Genomic DNA, 21,319 nt, shown 5'->3' with positions numbered 1-21,319 from the left:
CCTCCCCTCCAACAAGCCTCAGTTTCTTTCCCATAGTTAAAAGAGTCTCTCATGATTTGTCTCCCTTTCTGATATCTTCCCATTCCATTCCCCCCCTTCTTCCAGATTCTGCTTATATTCCTCAAATGCATGAAACTATATGGTAATTGTCTTTCTTTGATTGACTTATTTCACTCAGCATAATACCCTCCAGTTCCATCCACTTCAATGTAAATGATAAGATTTCAACCTTTCTGATGGCTTAATAATATCCCATTGTACATCTTTACTACATCTTTTCTTCTTTATCCATTCATCTGTCAATGGGCATCTGAGCTCTTTCCATAGTTTGGCTATTGTGGACATTGCTGCTATAAACATTGGGGTACAGGTGCCCCCTTCAGATCACTACATTTGTATCTTTGGGGATAAATACCTATTAGTCCAATCACTGGTCCATAGTACTCTAATTTTAGCTTCTTGAGGAACCTTCATACTGTTTTCCAGAGTGGTTGTAACAGTTTGCATTCCCACCAACAGTGTAGGAGGGTTCCCCTTTCTCCACATCCTCACCAACATTTATTGTTTACTGACTTGTTAATTTTATCCATTATGACAGGTGTAAGGTGTTACCTCACTGTGGTTTTGATTGTATTTCCCTGATGCCGAGTGATGTCAGAAATTTTTTCGTGTGTTTGTTAGCCATTTGTATGTCTTCTTTGGAGAAATGTCTGTTTGTGTCTTCTGCCCATTTTGTAACTGGATTTTTTATTGCTTTATAGATTTTGTATGAATACTAGCCCTTTATCTGATACGTCATTTGCGAGTATCTTCATTTCTGTAGGTTGCCTTTTAGGTTTGTTAATTGTTTCCTTTGCGGTGCAAAAGCTTTTCATCTGGATGAAAACCCAATATTTCGTTTTTGGTTTTTTTTCCCTTGCCTTTAGAGACGTGTCTAGCAAGAGATTTCTGTGGCCGAAATCAAAGACATTGCTGCTTGTGTTCTCCTCTAGGATTTTGATGGGTTCCTGTCTTACATTTAGGTCTTAATCTCATCTACTTTGAGTTTATCTTTGTGTATGGTATAAGAAAATGATCCAGTTTCATTCTTCTGCAGGTGGCTGTCCAATGTTCCCAACATCATTTGTCAACGAGACTATCTTTTTTTCCATTGGATATTCTTTCCTACTTATCAAAGATTAGTTGACCATAGAGTTGAGGGTCCATTTCTGGGCTCTCTATTCTGTCCTTTGATCTGTTGGTCTGTTTTTGTGCCAGTACCAGACTTTCTTGATGATTACAGCTTTGTAATAGAGCTTGAAACCTGGAATTGTGAGGCCACCAGCTTTGGCTTTCTTTTTCAACATTCCTCTGGCTATTTAGGGTCTTTTCTAGTTCCATACACATTTTAGGATTATTTGTTCCACCTCTGTGAAAATACTGATGGTATTTTGATAAGGATTGCATTGAATATATAGATTCCTCTGGGTAGTGTAGACATTTTAACGACATTTATTCTTTCAATTCATGAGCATGGAATATTTTTTGCATCTTCCTCAATTTCTTTCATAAGCGTTCTGTAGTTTTTAGACTACAGATCATTTATCTCTTTTGTTAGGTTTATTCCCAGGTATCTTGTGTTTTCTGGTGCAACTGTAAATGGGATCAATTCCTTAATTTCTCTTTCTTCTGTCTTATTTTTAGTGTGTAGAAATGCCACTAATTTCTCTGCATTGATTTTATATCCTCCCACATTGCTGGATTCCTGTATGAGTTCTGGCAATTTTGAGGTGGTCTTTGGGTTTTCCACATAAAGTATCAAGTCACCTGTGAAGAGTGAGAGTTTGACTTCTTTGCCAGTTTGTATGCTTTTTATTTCTTTTTGTTGTCTGATTGCTGAGGCTAGGACTTCCAGTACTATGTCGAACAAAAGTGATGAGAGTAGGCATCCCTGTCATGTTCCTGACCTTTGGGGAAAAGCTCTCAGTTTTTCCATGAGGCTCACTTCTTCAGCTGACCCTTCTTAATATCTTTTTTAAAAAGTAGGTTATGTGGAGGGGAGGTGGGTGAGAGGATAGGTGAGCCTGGTGGTGGGTATTAAGGAGGGCACATATTGCATGGAGCACTGGGTGTCGTACATAAACAATGTATCTTGGAATACTGAAAAATTAAGTTAAAAAAATAAAAAGGTTATCTACCTACTAATAAATTTTCATATAAGATGTTAGGAAGATAAAATTTTATCCATATTACCTATGAATTAGATAGTTTAAAAATTATTGTTTAGAATATCAGTAATGCCAAGATTTTCTCCATTTGCATTGGTAGTTGATTTTTCCCTAGAGTTTTGTGTTCACTGAGTTCTTTAAATTCTTTTTTTAATTAGAATATATATGCAAGGAAAACAGTTAAGGTTCAAAGTCAATCGGTTGATTCATTTGCAAATATGATTCAAATTTACTTTTTTTTTGGACCTCTTTTTTTAACCCTTGAGTTACTCTTATTTATATCTGAAGATAAGAGTACTGATGATATTGGTTATCCTTAGTTGAAGATTGCTTTGCAGTATGGAACAGTAGCCACCATTTCACCTTTATGGCTTACAACTTTACCCATAATAATACTTATCTCTACTGTATAATGAGCTAATTTACCTGTCACTGCTTTTCTAAGAATGTCACTTTCACGGTAGGCAGTTTCTTGTACTCCACTGCATTCTCAGAGAAGGAAACTTTTCGTTAACCCAGGATGTAAAGATTCTGACAGATAAATTGGGAAAATTCACATGAAGTCTTGCATATCTTCCTTGCAAAGAAAGGAATGAATATTACTTCAGGAAAACAATAGCTTTTAAATCTTACTATTTTATTTAAATAACAAGGCAATACATTAAACTCTCTGAAAATCTGATTTTAATTAATTTCTTATTTTAATTGTAGGCCATGGCACAGAAGGAAGATATGGAAGAAAGAATCACAACCCTTGAGAAGCGTTACCTCAGTGCTCAGAGAGAATCTACCTCCATACATGACATGAATGATAAACTAGAAAATGAGTTAGCAAATAAAGAAGCCATCCTACGGCAGGTTGAGTATCTCTACCTTGGTTTTGTTCTGGTCCCCATGTGTGTTGTAGTCATTCTTACAAAACATGGAGTAAATAAAATAAGGTATTTCTTGGCAATCAACCATTCTCTAACACTTAGAATAGAACTGACTAAAGAGATGTAGTTTTCAGCATGTAATTTATATATTTGTCTTAATAATAATAAAAATAATGATTAATATTTACTTTGGATCTAGACATGAGCCAGAAAGTGCTAAACAGTTAACATGTATTATCTCACTTAAATATAACCATCACCTGTGAAGTAAGCACAATTATACTGAGGCACTAAGGTTCAGAGACATGAAAACTTTTCCAAGGTCACAGATTTGGTAATTGCCAGAGTTATTACAGAGGCCTACGTCTATTTGACTCTAGAGCAGGAGTGGACAAACGATGGCCCATGTGCCAAAACTATGGCTCTGTTTTACAAATAAGTTTTTGTTGAAGCAGCCATACTCATTCATTTCACCAATCTACGACTGTTTTTGTGCTACAATAGTAGATTTAAGTAGTTGAAACAGAGACTAAATAATACACAAAGCCTAAAATATTTATTTTGTAGTATTTTAGAGAAACAAGTTTGGTCAAACCTATCTCTACAGACTGGACACTTAACCACTGTGCTGCATTCCCTTTCCCACACCGGTTAATACTATAATTTTCAGTATTATGCTATCCTGGTATATCTGAAGTCTTAGTATTGAGTTATAATCCATCTGTCCAAGTTCATACTCACTAGTAAATTTTTTTTCTTTTTGCTGCCATTGGTAAGAGCTTTTCTGTTTTTTAAAGTGCTGAATTTTACTGAGCAATGTGATTAAGCAATACAAATAGAGTCCTCTCTTTGCACAGCAGGTGTGGTAGTAGTGGATGATTTTAAGTTGCGAATAATGGCTGAAACCCAAAGTCCCTGGTGGCTGGGATTTGTTATCCTCACAGTTTCTCTGTAAGTATCTCTTTTCCCATCCCTATTTCAGATGGAAGAGAAGAACAGACAATTACAAGAGCGTCTTGAGCTGGCTGAGCAAAAGTTGCAGCAGACTATGAGAAAAGCTGAGACCTTACCTGAAGTAGAGGCTGAACTGGCTCAGAGAATTGCAGCCCTGACAAAGGTACTGCAATAAGTCATTTAGTCAACCTAGATGTTCTTAGAGAACTAGACTTGGTCATAGAGTACTAGTACTTAGTTTTTAGAATCTTAGAGTACTGGTAAGCCAAATGGAATCTTATAGATTTTCTTTAGGTTTTATGAAATTCAAGTTAATTTAATCTACCATATTGGATTATTGGTTAGATTAATTTATCCTATTATATATCTTATTTACGACGCCATGAATGATTTACATATGAATGTGATGATACCTCTGCCTATTTAAACAGTAGTAAATATAAAATATCACGTCCTTGTAGTTGATCTTCCACAATATTTGTAAATTAGAATAATCACCAAATATAACAAATAATGATGATATTTAATATGTATGTAGATAGGCCATGGTTATTTAATAGATTTAACATAAATTGGTATTAAAAATGTAGGAAATACCATAAGCAGTTTATTGCATTCTGACTACAGTATGAAAAAATTTGTTAGAAATTGGAAGTTAGATTTGTAGAAATCTAAATTCTGAAGTCAATAAAGACGATTTTAATATAGTTTTTCCTGAACCAATTAAATTCAGTAATAATCTGAGTGGTATTCAAAATTATTTGCCATGTTATGGCTGTTAGAGTCTGAAATTTTCTGCATATTTTAGAATTTTGCAAGATTATAATGTTAAAATGACTATCCTAAACAGTCAAATGGAGATGGACATTGCTTCACAGTGTATGTCTATATTGCTACAACGGAAGCTTATATTTGCTCACTAAAAGCATGTTTGACTTTCAATATCAGTTCAAAAATATACACACATATTAGAATTATTTATTTATTTGAGATAGAGAAAGAGCAGGGGTGAGGGGAAGAGGGAAAAGAAAGAGAATCCTAAGCAGGTTCCATGTTCAGTTTAGGACAGAGCCTGACATGGGGCTTGATCTCAGGACCACGAGATCATGACCTGAGCCAAAACCAAGAGTTGGATGCTTAACCACCCGAGCCACCCAGGTGCTCCTAAAATGTATACACATTTTAGATATTTATGCAATCTTTGCTATGTGTTAAGTTTTCCATGCCACTGTAATAAATGGGTAAGACAGATATGCGAACTGCAAGTTACAAACTCTGGCATTAGGGATTATCCAAAAAAATTCATGCAGCAATATAAAAGCAGGTAAACACATTTACTTCCCTGGAACAGTTGACTGATGCCTGTTGGTTAAAATAGGGTAATTAATCAGGTAGTGAAAAGGCAAACATTTGTAGAGAAGGGTAAAAAGTATTGGAATAGTTGGTTGTCTACAGAGTTTTGGAATTACTAGCTGAATAAAACATTAGTATGATTAGGGTAATGTTACAATCCGGATCCTTATATAGTCATAGACATACCATAAACCCTTCTGGCAATTTGAGAAATGTGTGATTTCTAAGTTGAAGATAAATTTATCATTTAATTTGGGAAATAGTCTAAATTATATGGAAATGTGCAAATATACTAGTAGTAGTCTATTTTTTTGAAAGCACATTTTAAATTACTCAAGTATGAATACACACACACACACACACACACACACACCCGAGGCTTTTCATTTGAGGAAGATGAACTTACATAACGAGTTACTGAACTATTTTCAGAGGCTTGGCGAGTGGCTAATAATAAAAGCAGTTTTTGTAAAATTTTAGTGTAAAATAATCATCGGTATTATCCAGGGAAAAATATAAGAATATCTGGGATCTTTCAGAGTAACAATTTAAAATTCATCAAATAACTGCTGCAAATTAACCTCTGATGGACTGAGGATGAAACATACTTTGAATCATAATACTTGACTTACGAGTCTTCAAATTATACATTCCTAAGAATCCTTAATTTAGAATATTAAAAAAGATAACTTGAAATATGTGCCTTACCTCTTTTTGCCCTTCATTTTTCTCTGGGGTTATTTACTTATTTATTATTATACATATATTCTTCATGTACTCGAAATAATTTCCTCAGTTTATTTCTACCTAATAATATGTTGCTAAAATTTCACTTCATCTGAACCCTTTAGATTTTCTCCTTTTTTTCAGTAGCATTTTATCCTTAGGAAGTATTAAAAATACTAGGGCTCGTTCTGCTCTCTTTTACTACTTTCTCTTAGGCTGACTCTATATGAACACCATTATTTCAACTACAGAGTTTCTAGATTATTGACATATTTCATACACATTTGTCAGTGATGAGGTTTTATCCTCAAAACACTTCCTCTGCTCATAACATTTTTATAACATTTGAAGGGACTCTTTCATTTGTTTTCCCAAGTTTTATGGCTATTATGATCTTGCACTTTCTCTTCTTACTTCACAGATCTTTAGGGACCGTCTCTAGAACCTGCTTTACTTATTTCTTTTTTCATTGTCAGTTCATTTTCAATATATCACTAGTGTTGATCATCATAATTTTTTCTACTTTCTAATTTTTTGACACTAAAGTAAAAAGATTTCCTGCTTAGCTTAAAGCTAAGCTTTCCTCTCATATATTATGAATGACATTCTAAATAATGTTTCAGACATTTTATTTGGCTTATATATTTTTTTTCTGCTTTTATTGTTTGCTACCTATTCTTTTTTTTTTTTTTTCCTCTTTGGTCCTCCTCTCTTTAACTTTTATTTCTTTTCCATTTTTAAATATATGCATGTTTTTCTCAAAACCATATCTATGTATAATTTCCTCTAAAACTTTAGCTCATTTCAAATTTTCCTGTGTCACATTTAAGAGTAAAATCAAGATAAGCTCTATATCTGATCAAGGAGTACAGAAAATAGCAGATTGTTCTTGTATTTACATGACTTACTTAAACTGCAGTCTTCACAAAGCTAAAATGAACATAAATCAATAGTAGTTGAAAATTGATACCAGTTTTTGTATAGAAATGTTGTCTGAATTTATTCCTTGGTTGATAAGATGATCTTTTGTATGTGTGCATGTCTGTGTGTGTATAGATAGGTAGGTAAAGCTCATTTAAGGCTTAGAAGTCAGAAGTATGGATTAATGGCTATGGATAAAGGTTATAATTTGGCTTTGACAAGTATATACAAAACTAACCAATAAAGACTTTGGGCTCCCAGGTTTTTTTTATTTATGATGTTTACTTCTTTAATTAAAATGCATTTTCCCTCAGCAAGGACATAATTCATCTTGAATTCCATAAGGTATTTCATTCATTTTTAGTACCAATAAAAATATCAACAGTAACAAAGTAATTTAAACTTGACAGAAATCGCGTTCAAACTCTGAAGTGAATTTTCGCAGTATTTGGTGTGTTTTCAGTAGTTAAGTTGGAAACTTTGGAAGAGACAGTTTTGGAAATTGAAATGTTCATGCCTTGACTACCTTGAATCAGTCACCTGATTAATTTTTATACCACCAATTGCCTGTTAAAATGTACTTTTGAAAGATTACAGATACCTTAATGAATTTAGATTATTTAATTTCAACAACATTTTGCCCCATTTACTGTATTCTTATTTGAATTCTAGGTTTTAAGTGATATTAGAAAACCATTTTGTGACACTTGGGAACTATGGTAGCTTTCTCTGTTTCTTTCGCTTGGAAATTTGGTGGAGAGAAATTGGTTATTTGTTATTTCTTCATTATTTTCCCATTTATGAAACAAGAATATCAAAAGGAAAATCTTACAAAATATAAATGTTGAGTTGTAATTTGTATTAGTACACCAGTTAAATGTTAAATGTTTGTTTTGTAGATTAGTTGGAATTTGTTGCATAAAATATAAAATAGTTCATATGCATATGAGCCAGTACATGAATAGGCTGCTATTTCTTTTCAGGTACTGCATGACATATTTATATATAGTCCTATATTTGCATAAAGTAAGTTTCACTGTTTTAGAATAAACTTATAAAATGTAATAGAATATGCTCTGGAGTTCAATCTTCTAGATCTGACATAGGATAATTTTGATGTTATAATTACTTGAGTTGTAATTATGATTAAAATGTTGCTTTAACTTTACATGTAATCTGTGCATAACATACTAATACAATTCAGCTATCAGCAGTGTCACATGTGTTAACACTCTGTGTCTGTGGTAACCCAATAATCACCTCCAAGACATGTAACTAACCCTGGCACTGGGCAAATATTAGCTCACACAGGCACCGTGCTGCCTACTCACTTTAGGGCACTATTTTGTTTCCATAGCAACAGATCCACCCAGAAACAGTTTTGGAGTGGTTCCTTGTATCATTCAGGAGAGTTCGTAAATAAATTCTCCTGTCCTCACAGTGTATTGTCACCTTGATAATTTGAGGACTTTTAATCACTTTCATTTAAAGTCTCCAATTAAGACTATATCTGAGAACAGATGCTAAGGTTCTAGACCTAGAGTCATACTGTGTGTTCAGAGACCGGAAGTCATTTTGTAAGCTTGTCACTGTTGCTAAAGAAACTCAATTCTACTTGAACTGGAGAATACCCACAATAATGAATCCCCTGGCTTAGCTTTTTCTTGATTTCTACAGTGTTAGATTTGTAATAAATTTTCCAAATTTATTTCACCTGGGTCATTGCCATAGCATACGCCTCAACATTGAGATACATTGTTTCCATTATTCTTAAGTAATATGATAAACAAACCAAAATCCAAAACTTTTAACAATCTGTCAGAGACATATTCTAGTGTTTGGTTTCCCATAATTCCAGTTTGTACATGACTCTTTCAGAGTTGCTTTATTTCGTTCTGTAATAGTCTTTCATTGCCAGCCATCACTAACCTTCCATACCTTAGGTTGGTAGCTTTTTATTTGGACATATCATTGTTTTTCATTTATAACCATTGACTGCATCGTGTTCACCAGATATCAGTGTAGTTCTTTTCATATAAAATTCTGTCTATTAAAGTATTAAATTTGCTGTCACATTTTTCTTTTAAGCATTCTGTGCTATGTTCTGTTCAGTGTCAGTGTCTTTAGTTCTGATTTTTCAATTTTGTCCCTCTCCTTTTCCTTGACTTGTTAGTCTGATCCAACCTCTTCTACCTCATCTGATGATTATCAATATGTTATGGAAGCTAAACTACAAGAAATGATCTCCATACGTAGGAAGGTAGTCCTACTGGACTTTACTTTCTATTGCTAACTAGAATCCATCTAAGTTTTTCTTTTCATTTATAAAGATTATGTTACTTTTATTTATTGATAATCAACCATCTGTGCAGTTCAGTGCTTCCGGAGCTTAAGATTGGACAATGGCAGGTTTGTGTTCAAACCATGCACAGTCTGCATGTTACATTTGGCTGATTTCATTGCTCATAAATAAGTCCAATGTTTTGCTGATGCTTGGATGTAACAGGCCTTTGTAGCTGACACATTTCAAGCAATGCTGTTCAGCTGCCTGTTTAAAGAAAGTTTATTTTTTGAAAATTACATTTGCGGTTGGTAGTAGCTTGCTTTACATTTTATTTCAATTTATTTAGAAGAAAGGTGTTAATCAAATCTTACATATCAGGTACATTTTTCATATTTCTAAACAGGCTGAAGAGAGACATGGAAACATTGAAGAACGTATGAGACATCTAGAAGGTCAGCTTGAAGAGAAAAATCAAGAACTTCAAAGAGTATGTATTTTAAGAACCACTCCCCTCAATCACTTTATGGGCATGTAAGAAATGAATGTCTTTCTTGATTATGGGTTCTATTTAAAATCTTATGAATATGCTCTCTGCACTTAAAAGGGAAGAAAAGTTTCTGCCAGTTTAATCACATCAGACATAAAATAAAATCAATTTTAAAGCTAGAAAAATATAAAATACCTTTGTAGATGATTTTTATGTCAAGTTTACTTATTTTTTCTTGAATGTAAGGCTAGGCAACGAGAGAAAATGAATGAGGAGCACAACAAAAGATTATCTGATACTGTGGACAGACTTCTGACTGAATCCAATGAACGCTTACAGCTGCATTTAAAGGAAAGAATGGCTGCTCTAGAAGAAAAGGTAAAATGTCAGAAGAGTAGATTCGCATGAGGATTGAGCAGTGTTCTCACAATCCTGGCTGTTTTATACCCTGCTGCATTTATTGCATTAGTCAGATGTTCCATGTATTTTCCTTAAGTATATATGGTTTATTCTTAGAACTGAACAAGTAGTTTCTGTAAAAATATGTAAGATAAATTTTTCAATGAATAAAAAATTCTGCATGGTATGTAAATCTTATTTATTACATGGTCATATAGATAAATGCATTAAAATGTGTTTGTGATGAAAATATTTTAGTTATCCTTCACCTGGGGTGCATAAAAAAGTGGTAAGAGAAAAAACAGTATTTTGGGGTATATGGGAATCCTTCTTGCATTGAACTTTTCAAATGTTTTATGTAACTAAGTCTACTACTAGTCTAAAAGCAAAATGTAAGTGAATTTATATTACTAGTAGAACTAATACTAATCCCAGCATAGGATTAGGAATGCAATAATTTCAGCTGCATTGTTTAAAAAACGGGGGGGGCTTCTTTACAGTGTGCTATATCATTCACAATTTTATATGTCTCATTGATAGTTGGCAGCCACCAGACCAGTTTGAGTTATGTGAGCTGGTTGCCAATTACAGAATATTAACAAAGGTAGGGGCTAAAACCCAAGTGGACAAATCATTTTGGAAATTTAGATTGAATGCCAGTCATTACTTACGCTAGACATTTTCCCCTGATCTATACAAAATAGAAATTGTTAAAGTAGGCTGGTGAATATGCCCATTACAAAGTGATAGGACAGGCCTTCTACCCATTCAGTTTCAAATACATGGCCACTTTGCCAATTGCCACACAGTTAGTTTAATTTTACTAAAATTAAATTAGAAAAGAATACATTATTTTAAATCATGCTTTGTAGTAAATATAAAAAAGTAGAAAGCTTTTATAACAGTAATAGGTTCATGACAAAATTTTTAAAAATACCTATGATGCAACTTATTTTCACAAGTCATGAGATGTGACAGTTTTGTAAATAGTTAAAATTTTATTTTTATTTCTCTAATAATTTAACTATTATTAGAAATTAATTTTTCTGTATTTGAAATAGAAGTCCAGAATTAAGCTTCCCAAAAATATGATCTGATAATTTTTTTTCTTCAGGTAATAAAGATGACTTCATCTGAATTCTTTATAATACCTTTAGCTAATATTACACTGTTACTCACCTTTTCTCATTTTAAGAGTAACCCTATTATTTCAAATTTTAAAAGAGTGAGAAGAAGAAAACGTAAATAGCTTAAAAGATAATATTTATTCCATTTGTCAGTCCAAGTGTTACAAAATAACATTTCCCATTTAAATTATGTATTTTTCTAAATGTTAAGGTATGTTTAAAGATTCTATTTAAATTTGGTTTCCACGGAAACCAAGAAATAGCTGCACCAAGGAAAGAATCAAAGAGAAGGAATCAAAGAAGATTCTTGAGCAATGAAACATTAATCTACATATTTAATTATTTTCTGTTCAGCTAATTAATTCTCTATTTTTTTCTTTTCTTTAGAATGTTCTAATTCAAGAATCAGAAACTTTCAGAAAGAATCTGGAAGAATCTTTACATGATAAGGTATAATGGAAACCTACGTTTTATCCATTTTTCTATTTTACACTGATGAATGTTTTATGGTAAAATAAATTTGATAAGAAATAAGTTTAGGATGTTATCTTTTTACAAAAAATTAACTTTCATACATACAGAAAAGTGTGCATATATAGAAAGAGCTTGGTGAATTTTTACAAACCAAACACACTAAAAATCAACACTGTGGTACCCCCCGCCTTATTAATGTACGATTACTACTTTTATCTTAAATGATAATCACTGCCTTGACTTCTAACAGTAAAAAAAAAAATGCTTTTGATTTTTGTGCTTTATACATGTAGAATAAAAATATATGCACTGATTTGTGTCTAGTTTGAGGTATCATTTTTGCAGAAATGTATTAAATATCTATTATGCATAATAAATTATGCTATGTATTTGCAAACATGCTCTTAATTCCAAAGTAGCTGAAAAATGTAATTGTGGAGAAAGAACATACCTTTTACAAAACAGCAGGTTGCAGAGTAGCAGATTCCATAAATGAACTAGACAGTAAGAGCTACAGGTGGGAGAGATCACCATACATTGCTGCTATAAATAAGACTTCAGGAAGGTGTGATTTGAAAAACCTTAAGGAATGGTAGGATTATGTTGCAACCCTTTCAAGTACAGTGCATGTGGCATGATTGTAGGTGCTTTGTGTGGGGGAGGGGGTGAGTAGGGAGTTTGAGTTCTTAAATAATAATGGGCATAACAGTTTGGCTAGAATCAGTTATTCTCATTGTATGATATATGGTAGAAGAGGCAGATAAGGGCTAAATTATGAAACGTTAAAAGCTGTAATGCTAATATGTCTTTTCCTCCTTTATTAGCCTGCAAATTCCTGTTAGCAGTTTTGTCTGATTTCATTTTGTTGTGTATAGGCATATAATATAATATAAAACCATTAATTTAAGAAGTAACCGATAATGTGTGTTGAACAAAAGAGAAGAGAGAGAGAAGGAGGAAAGAGACAGAGGGAGGAACAGAGGGAAAATCTGGCAATAGTATGGCATAGGGAGAGTATTGGAAAAGAAGAGAGAATAAAATTTTTTAAAAAAGCAATTACACATTTAGCCCCATTGGATCCTACATATTATGATGTCAATTTAAAACTACTGGTTGCCACAGTCAGAATATATACAATTTTCTGCAGGATAGATCTGCTATAGCAATACCGTATGGTGCCTAGAAGATAGCATCTAATTCTTTCTGAAGTTGTTAAGAAAGTCTACACAGGGAAGATTTTATTTCATCAGGCTCTTGAAGGCATATAGGATCTTACCAAATAGAGAAGGGTAGGGCAGAGGACAGAGCCTATGTAATAGCACAGAGAAAACAAAGATGGTTGATTTGCTGAATCACCAGAAGTTTGCTGTGACTGATATGTGTTTAAAGAACTAGGTTGTGACCAGATTGTGGATTTTGGACTTGATCCTGTTATGCAATGCTATATTATCCAAAGCTCTGTGTGCTCCTGGCAAGATCCCCAGAACCCACTCCCCCACCACCTACCCAAGGCTTGTAGCTTCAACAATCTGCCTAAGCAACCAGCAGTACTAAACATTCCATGCTTTGCACCCTTGCTCATGCTAGTAACTAGAGGAAGCAAATCCCAGGTCATATCTCATTTCTGAAATATCATCCCATACAGTTGAATATATTTCCTAATCTAATTATATCTCCTGGAACTTCTCAAAATTCTACTCAATAGTTGGTAACTGACGATCCATCATTAGCAAAAATCTCTATATTCAACCTCTTCTTATTGTTTCTTGTCATCCTGTTTATTTCTAAAATTTAAAATTCCTAGGACTTGTTTTGAATTTCTCTCCATGTTTGGTCCCCGAGTTCAGTCTCATCTAATCACCTCCTGGATCCTCTCTGTTGGTAGTGTTCATGTATTCAAGAGCCAACTCATTATCTTTATTTGGACACTTTGGCACCTCAAACATGACAAGTTGATCCCTCCACCCCAAACACCAGCACCACCAACCTAAACCATCACTAGCAGCCACCTTCTGAGTAAATCACAACTCTGCCTCTTACTCAGGTTAACCTTGGAGTCATTCTTGACCCCTTCCTTTATCTCTCACCCCACATTCAGTCTGACAGCAAATCCTGTTGGTTCCATCTTTAAAATATAACTGAAATCCAGCCATTCTCTCTAACATGATTATTGTCCAAGCCACAATTCTCTTGCCTATGTTTTTAGAACAGTAATAATTTAATTTTTCCCTCCCTCCCAGTCTTTTTTTTTTTTTTTTAAGATTTTATTTATTTATTTGACAGGCAGAGATCACAAGTAGGCAGAGAGGCAGGCAGAGAGAGGAAGGGAAGCAGAGCCTGATGCAGGGCTCGATCCCAGGACCCTGGGATCATGACCTGAGCCGAAGGCAGAGCCTTTAACCCACTGAGCCACCCAGGCACCTCTCCCTCCCAGTCTTATTCAGTGATCCATTTCACTACTCTTAGGATGATCATGTTACCTCTCCGCTCAAAAATTCTCTAGTCATTTCCTATTTCACTCAGAGTAAAAACTAAAGACTTCAAAATGGTTGATAAGGCTTTCATGGCAACCCTTCCCAAGCCACGCAACCACACTTTTCTAAATCTGTTTCTTATCTTTCTCTTTAACCTGTCCATTTCAGCCACAGTGACCTCCTTGCCCACTCCTTCAACAAATATACTCCCCTCCCACTAAGGGGCATTTGCACCTTCTATGCCTTTTCCTAAGACTTTCCCATTTTTTTTAAACTCCCTTCCTTCTTTTAGGTCTTTGCTCAAATAACACTTTATTGGAGAACCTTCTATGACCCTCTTACTTTCTTTTTCCTACCAACATCCTATAGACTCTATTTCATTGTAATTTTTAGTAGATTATAAATTATATGAGGGCAAAAAATTTTTCATTTTGCTACTTTATCATACTGCCTAGCACAACAGAGGTGCTCTGTGAATATTTGTGGAAATAACAAACAAAGGAATTAGTAAATGCAATAAGAAACCATTGAATATTTTAGGCAAATAATTTATTTGATAAAATGTATTTTTTAAAATGATACAACTAGGAGAACCTAGGTGGTGCAGTCAGTTAAGCATTGGACTCTTGGTTTTAGCTCAGGTCATGATCTCAGGGTCCTGAGATTGGGCCCCTCATCGCACTCCATACTCAGCTCACAGTCTGCTTGAGATTCTCTCTCCTTCTTCCTCTACCCCTCCTGCTAATGCTCTCTCTCTCTCTCTATGGTAAATATTTTTTAAAAAAATTTTTTTAAATAAAATGAGACAACTAGGAAAAGAGTATTCAGGGAAGAGATTGAAGACAGCACTACCTCAGTGGAAGCTGGTGAAATAATGCAGGGAAAAAGTTTTTTTAAAAGGTGTAAAGTAGAATGATGGTAGTAGGAATAAAAAGGGCAGATGAGAGAAATATTGGGAAGGCCACACTGACAAAAATGTATCATGAGAAATGAAGTATGTGTCAACTAAAATGTCAAGCATTGGGTGCTGAGAAAAGAAAAAAAAACCAGCAATAGAAAATCCAGAAGGATACATTTAAACTTTTAGAACAATATAAAAGTTATAATCATGAAAACAAAATTAAATGCTTACAGAAGCATTTAATTAAGGATTATAAGACAAAGTGGCTGCCTTCAGCTCAGGTCATGATCCCAGCATTCTGGGATCGAGTCCCGCATCCGGCTCTTTGCTCAGCGGGGAGCCTGCTTCTCTCTCTGTCTCTTTTTTTTTTTTTTTTTGGGAAAATTGTTATTTTAAAATAGTAAACAGAAATATATAATATATATGAAACTCCTGTGCTTTACTTTTTTTTTCTTTTTGTATAAACAATAATGCAATCTAGGTCGAAGCACAAGGCAGAAACTTGAGAAAACAACAATTATTACAAATAGGTTTTCTTCCCCCTTCAAATATCCATGAAAACTTTTAACAGCTGCATGTTTAGATACCTTTTTAAAGTTCTAAAGCCAGTATTTTGAATCTCAGATTTATCAACAACTCCTTGCTTCCCATTCCATTGCTCTAAGAACTGAGTATATAATTTTTTTAAAAGTCTACATCCTAACTTTAAGCCTCTACTCTCCTAAAAACCTGTCTAAAGAAACCAAAATGGTTAGAAGATCAGAGCAGAAATACTGTTAACACTTGTCACCTCCAAGCAGGCGGGCTCCTACCAACTGATTGTTGTTACTCCAAGAAAACTGAGGTGGAGGATATTACTACATTTATACCAACAGACACATAATCAACAGGTTAAAAAAAAAAATCGTACATTACGAGGAATCTTATCACTTATCAGTTGGCGGTCTCAGATGGTTTGCCTAGCTCTCTCCGGGCTGCTGCAGCTCAGATCCACAAGTAGAAATTACATTTGCACAACTTAAGTTGTGCTCAGTGGGTTAAAGCTTCTGCCTTCGGCTCAGGTCATGATCCCAGGGTCCTGGGATCGAGTCCCGCATCGGGCTCTCTGCTCAGCAGGGAGCCTGCTTCCTCCTCTCTCTCTGCCTGCCTCTCTGCCTACTTGTGATCTCTGCCTGTAAATAAATAAATAAATAAAATCTTTAAAAAAAAAAAAGGGATTATAAGACAACCCTTATCTTAAAAGACTGAAACTGTACTACCAATCTGAGAAAATTTTTTTAGACGTACAAATAATTCTATCAATATCAAGCTGATAATTTTAACTTATATTTGGTAATGATTTTTTTCCTCATCTTTTCCCATTCTTCTTTCTCTTCATCCATGTGTACTATAACACTTATAGAATAATCAAAGTGCTTCACTTTCTGCATAAATAAGACCTTTTCTTTATTTTTTACCTGGCTATGATTATGGCTCTGCATTTTGAGGTGACATATACATAGCTAGTCATGATCTTAGTAGTCCCATATGTTTGCAAAAATTTAGGATTAGTGAATGCCGGACAATATAGATAATTTTTTCTTTATTTCTGCTATTAACATTTTCATTACAAGGAGAAAATCAAGCATATTTTACTGTCATGTCTAATAATCTTTAATAAAATGATATCCATCAGTTTTCCATTTTTAAAAATCCATTAAGCTTGGTATCTTGGTTTATCATAATTGAATGTTGGTATTATTGGCAATTGCATATTTTCTGAGTAAAACTTCTTTGATTTTTAGGAAAGATTAGCAGAAGAAATTGAAAAGCTGAGATCTGAACTTGACCAATTGAAAATGAGAACTGGCTCTTTAATTGAACCCGCAATATCAAGGTAACATTAAATTAAAATCCTATCTATAACTCACCAAAATCAAGATGAATTTCTTGTGATTCCATATGGCCTCAAATAAAATAAATAAGTACCTCTTATTGCTCAGCAGGAATTACCCTCTGTTCACTCCTTACTGAGTTACTGTTTCTGTATTCAAAAATAATTCTCTAATTTAGTAAATTGTTCTGCAAATTTGCAAAAAAGTTTAAATTATTACCTTTTGTGTTCTGCTTGTAATTACATAGCTAAAAATACATAAAAAGAGTCTTAAATGAAATAGAACTTTATATAAGGAGATTACATCTCATTCTAGGAAGAGGCGACACCTCCTTTCATGCAGAAATGTTTTCAATGTTTAAAGTTACTGAAGAAATATCATTGATGACAGTCCCTTAGCACCTACCTGTTTTGTTAAATTAATTGCAAATACAGAGTGAAGGAGAAATTATACAAGTATTAAAAACAAGTACATCTAGCCATACTCATCTTCTTTGACTCGGTATCTCATCTTGGAAGTAAGAAACAATGACATGATTATTTATTCGCTAGATATATAGACCAATCTTGTTAATTTACATATAATTGTGTTTTGTGCTTAGGGCCTTTTTTTTAATAAGGTTAATAAGAGACCTACAAGGATTTACTCATTTGATCATTTATTTATTAGACAACATAATCATATCAGCTATCTGAAACTTTTGACCACCACATACTTTTAGAAGTTCATTTTTCTTGGTCTTATGCTTATCCTAAGAAAGTTAGCTCCACGGGCTGGAATTATTGTTTTTTTCGGTTACTATAATCTCAGCACCTAAAACAAACAAATAAACATTGGTATATTATACTCACAATACATATCATTGAATGAGTCAGTATCTAATAAAGCATTTTCAGATACTCAGAGGAAAAATCCAAGTTACAAAATTCAAAAGGTGCTTATATTATCTTTAATATGTGTTAATAAAAGTAATAATGTAAGTATTAATAAAAATAAAGATGCTTATATTCTATTTAATGTAAAATAGTAATAAAAATAAAGCTCAGCATTTTGAATATTTCTACCATCAGTATAATATAAGAAACGCAGTTCTGTAGGCATAAAAACACCCAAAGAATTTTACAAAATTTAAGTCTTTAATTTAGAAATCTTGTTTATTTTTCTAAATGCTTTGTTATGATTTATATATCTGAACTGAAACTATTTTTAATTCAGTGGTATATATTCTCATGGTGATGATGATGATGATGATGAGCATGTTGATGAAGGACAAGAGCTGATAAAATATCAACAGAGTAAATACATAAAATGTGCATCATCCAGCCAACAAACTTAGTATTTTTTAATAGAACCAAATGGCCATTTTGTTGGTTTGTTGATCTTTGGACTCAGAAACACAGAGTTGTAATTATAAAGGGGAGATAGGGTGTGAGGAGAGAGACAAACAAAAAAATCAGACTCAACTGTAGAGAACAAACTGGTGGTTATCAGAGGGAAAGTCGATAGGGGTATGGGTGAAATAGGTGAAGAGGATTTAGAGTACACTTATCGTCATAAGTACTGAATAACGTATAAAATTGTTGAATCACTGTATTGTACAGCTGAAACTAATATCAGTGTACATTAATTATACTGGAATTAAATATATACATATATGATTGGGGGAAAGACAGAGTTGTAGAAGTATTGTCTAAAATTACATCAATGCAGGAAGTCTTCATGGACAGCCTAATAATGGGACATTAATCCACAATGAAGGATCATTGTGGAAACTTGGGAAGTACATATAGAATAATTCTTCTTTGACAGAACAGCTTGTAGTAGAAACAAAGCTAAACCAAGAATAAGAAGACTGACATCCCTGGGTCTAAGACAAACAATTACTAGCTGTTTGATTTTGGAAAGTCCATTTTCCTTAATAAGTTCAAATTTCATATGTTTTTGACCTGAATTGTATATAAAATAATATTTTTATGACTGTCTCACAAGCTTACTTTGCGACAAATGAGCAAAGGGAATTTTGTAAACAGTTAAGTCACAAGTATAAAGTATTATAGAAATTGGTGATAGATAAAGAATGGGATGGAATTTATAATATGTTAAAAGATAACAATATTTATTGAACAGCAATTTTTATCAAACATCCATGCTTCTGAGTGCACAATTTAAAAAGAAATAATAGAGAAAACAGAAGATGCATGAGAATTTCATAGATCTATAGACAGACAGGTAGGAAGAGATGAGCTAAAGTTGGTCAGTATCAGTAACTAATATCCTGTGCTAGAATCTAATCTAATAATAAATTGAGTTCCAGAATGTCTGGAGAAGGTCTGATTTGGTTCAACTTTGAAGAACGGTGGGATCTGGGTCAGTGGAAAGGACAGTGGAAGATATTTTAGGAATCAGAGAGATGGGTAAATGATGTTCTCTAAGAAAATTCAGACTTGGTTTATCTATAGAAGTTCTCTGGTGAGATTATATGCAAAAGTAATAGGAGATTCAAGTGAGGAAACTGCACAGGCTCGTGTCTAAGGGAACCAGTGACTATATTGTAACTAAGACCTTCAAGTGACTCAAAGTACTGTACACCAAAAATTATTTAAAAGTTGAAATGTATGGAAATATTGATTCTGATTTCTGTTAGTAATGTACCAAATGGAGTTGAATAAAAGGAGAGACGTGAGCAGTAACTGCTTTAGATGAAGTATAAGCAATGGGCTCTTCTACAGTGGATGTTGGTTCAGGCCTTTGTTCTTTCAAGATCAGTTAAGCACTTTCTACTTGAAAGATAATTGCATTGGAGATACAGTGGTAATGGTGATGAAAAATACATGTTTCAGATGGGAAATACAGGGATACTGTGAGGACAGTTACAATAGAGAGAATACAAGGGGCAACAGTAGTATAAGATAATTGGAATTTTAATCTAAGACTTTAAGAATGTTAACCACCTAAATGTGTGAAGACTATTTCCAGCAGGAAGAGCAGTGTGTTCAAAGGCCTGGTATTAGAGGAAAAGTGTGAGTTGTTCAAGAAATTGAAAGGAATTCTGTATGACTGGATGGAGAGAAAAAAGACAGATAGTAACTAGAAGTGAATATGGAGTAAGAAAGAGGGTTCTGGATGTCGAGGGGCATATAAGGCCATTGAAGAGTTTTAAGCAGTGCATCGATAGGAGCAGATCTGTGTTTTGGTTCACAGGTTTATAAATGACTTGGAGTTGAGAGATAAAACAACAAAACAACAATACTCCTAGAGTGACGAATTATAATTTTAGAATCTCCACTCTGATGACCATAGAGATATTACTCAAGCAGTGACAGAAAAAAGGTATCTAGAATGTTCTGAGGTTGACATTTAGACTATATAATAATTTCATTCATTCATATCTTACCAGATATTTATCAGGTATTTATTATATGCTAGGAATACCTCCTTAAGCATACAGTGGTGACAAAATCTGACCTTTTTCTTCATGAAACATAGACACTGTTACAGAGGCTGAGAGAGGTCCTTTTTATGAGTAAGACCTGGCTCGTTAATTTTTATATATGACTAATCCATAATAAAACCAGTTTGCTTAATTACATTTCAAGTTCACTGCTATAAAAATGAATAGCTGTCCTCTGCTTAGGGGATGATTTCTTAGTTCATTTGCTTTAAAGTTCTATTTGACAGAACAAGGATTTGCATCAGTTAGAGCAGTGCCTTCTACTGTTGCAAAAGCCAAGGCCTTACCTAACCTTTTCTAATCTTGACTATCATTTGGAAATGCTTGTTTTTTCCCTTTTCTTTTTCCACAAAGAGAACTAATAGAGATCATCAGGAACCTCAGTTCAAGATAATATATAGCATTAAGCATATTTCCTACTGATGATAGATCATTTTATAGGACAGCATGCTGTCACTGTTACCATCATTATTATAGCAATAAACTGAATTTGTTGTAAATCTATATGTAAATAATGTGTCTAGAGAAACCTTTATTACACTTTGATTACAGTGTACTTTACTATAATGTTCCCTGAAAACCAGTGTAATAATATTTTTCTATTGGAATTTTCCAAATATTTCATCTCTAAGCAGATTTCAGAATCAAATGTGCTTACTAAAAGATTTTTCTTTATCTTTTTGAAACAATGTCTTAACAAAAGCTGAAAAATTATCTGGTGGTATATCCTATTTTATTAAAAAATAAGAGTATTAACCTTGAGTCAATCTCATTTTAAGTATTTTGTTACTTTCCTAAATTGACAAATAGAA

General features: G+C 33.6%; 1 protein-coding gene across 16 annotated transcripts in view; it reads left to right on the top strand.

The window, feature by feature from the left end:
* PPFIA2 (PTPRF interacting protein alpha 2) overlaps positions 1-21,319 on the top strand; it is a 497,227-nt gene that overhangs the window by 377,729 nt on the left and 98,179 nt on the right. For 9 of the 16 annotated variants that reach the window (XM_059186441.1, XM_059186438.1, XM_059186434.1 and 6 more), the window contains 6 exons: positions 2,919-3,065; positions 4,065-4,199; positions 9,724-9,807; positions 10,054-10,185; positions 11,721-11,783; positions 16,967-17,058. In XM_059186441.1, coding sequence (XP_059042424.1) covers positions 2,919-3,065; positions 4,065-4,199; positions 9,724-9,807; positions 10,054-10,185; positions 11,721-11,783; positions 16,967-17,058 — 653 coding nt within the window. Of the gene's footprint in view, positions 1-2,918; positions 3,066-4,064; positions 4,200-9,209; positions 9,297-9,723; positions 9,808-10,053; positions 10,186-11,720; positions 11,784-16,966; positions 17,059-21,319 lie in introns of all 16 variants that reach the window. The other 7 variants (XM_059186425.1, XM_059186440.1, XM_059186429.1 and 4 more) reach the window with 1 other exon arrangement.

Source organism: Mustela lutreola, chromosome 8, assembly GCF_030435805.1.
Source record: "Mustela lutreola isolate mMusLut2 chromosome 8, mMusLut2.pri, whole genome shotgun sequence".
Lineage (NCBI taxonomy): Eukaryota > Metazoa > Chordata > Mammalia > Carnivora > Mustelidae > Mustela > Mustela lutreola.
Note: the sequence above shows the minus strand (reverse complement) of the source record. Positions and strands in the feature narration are given on the sequence as shown.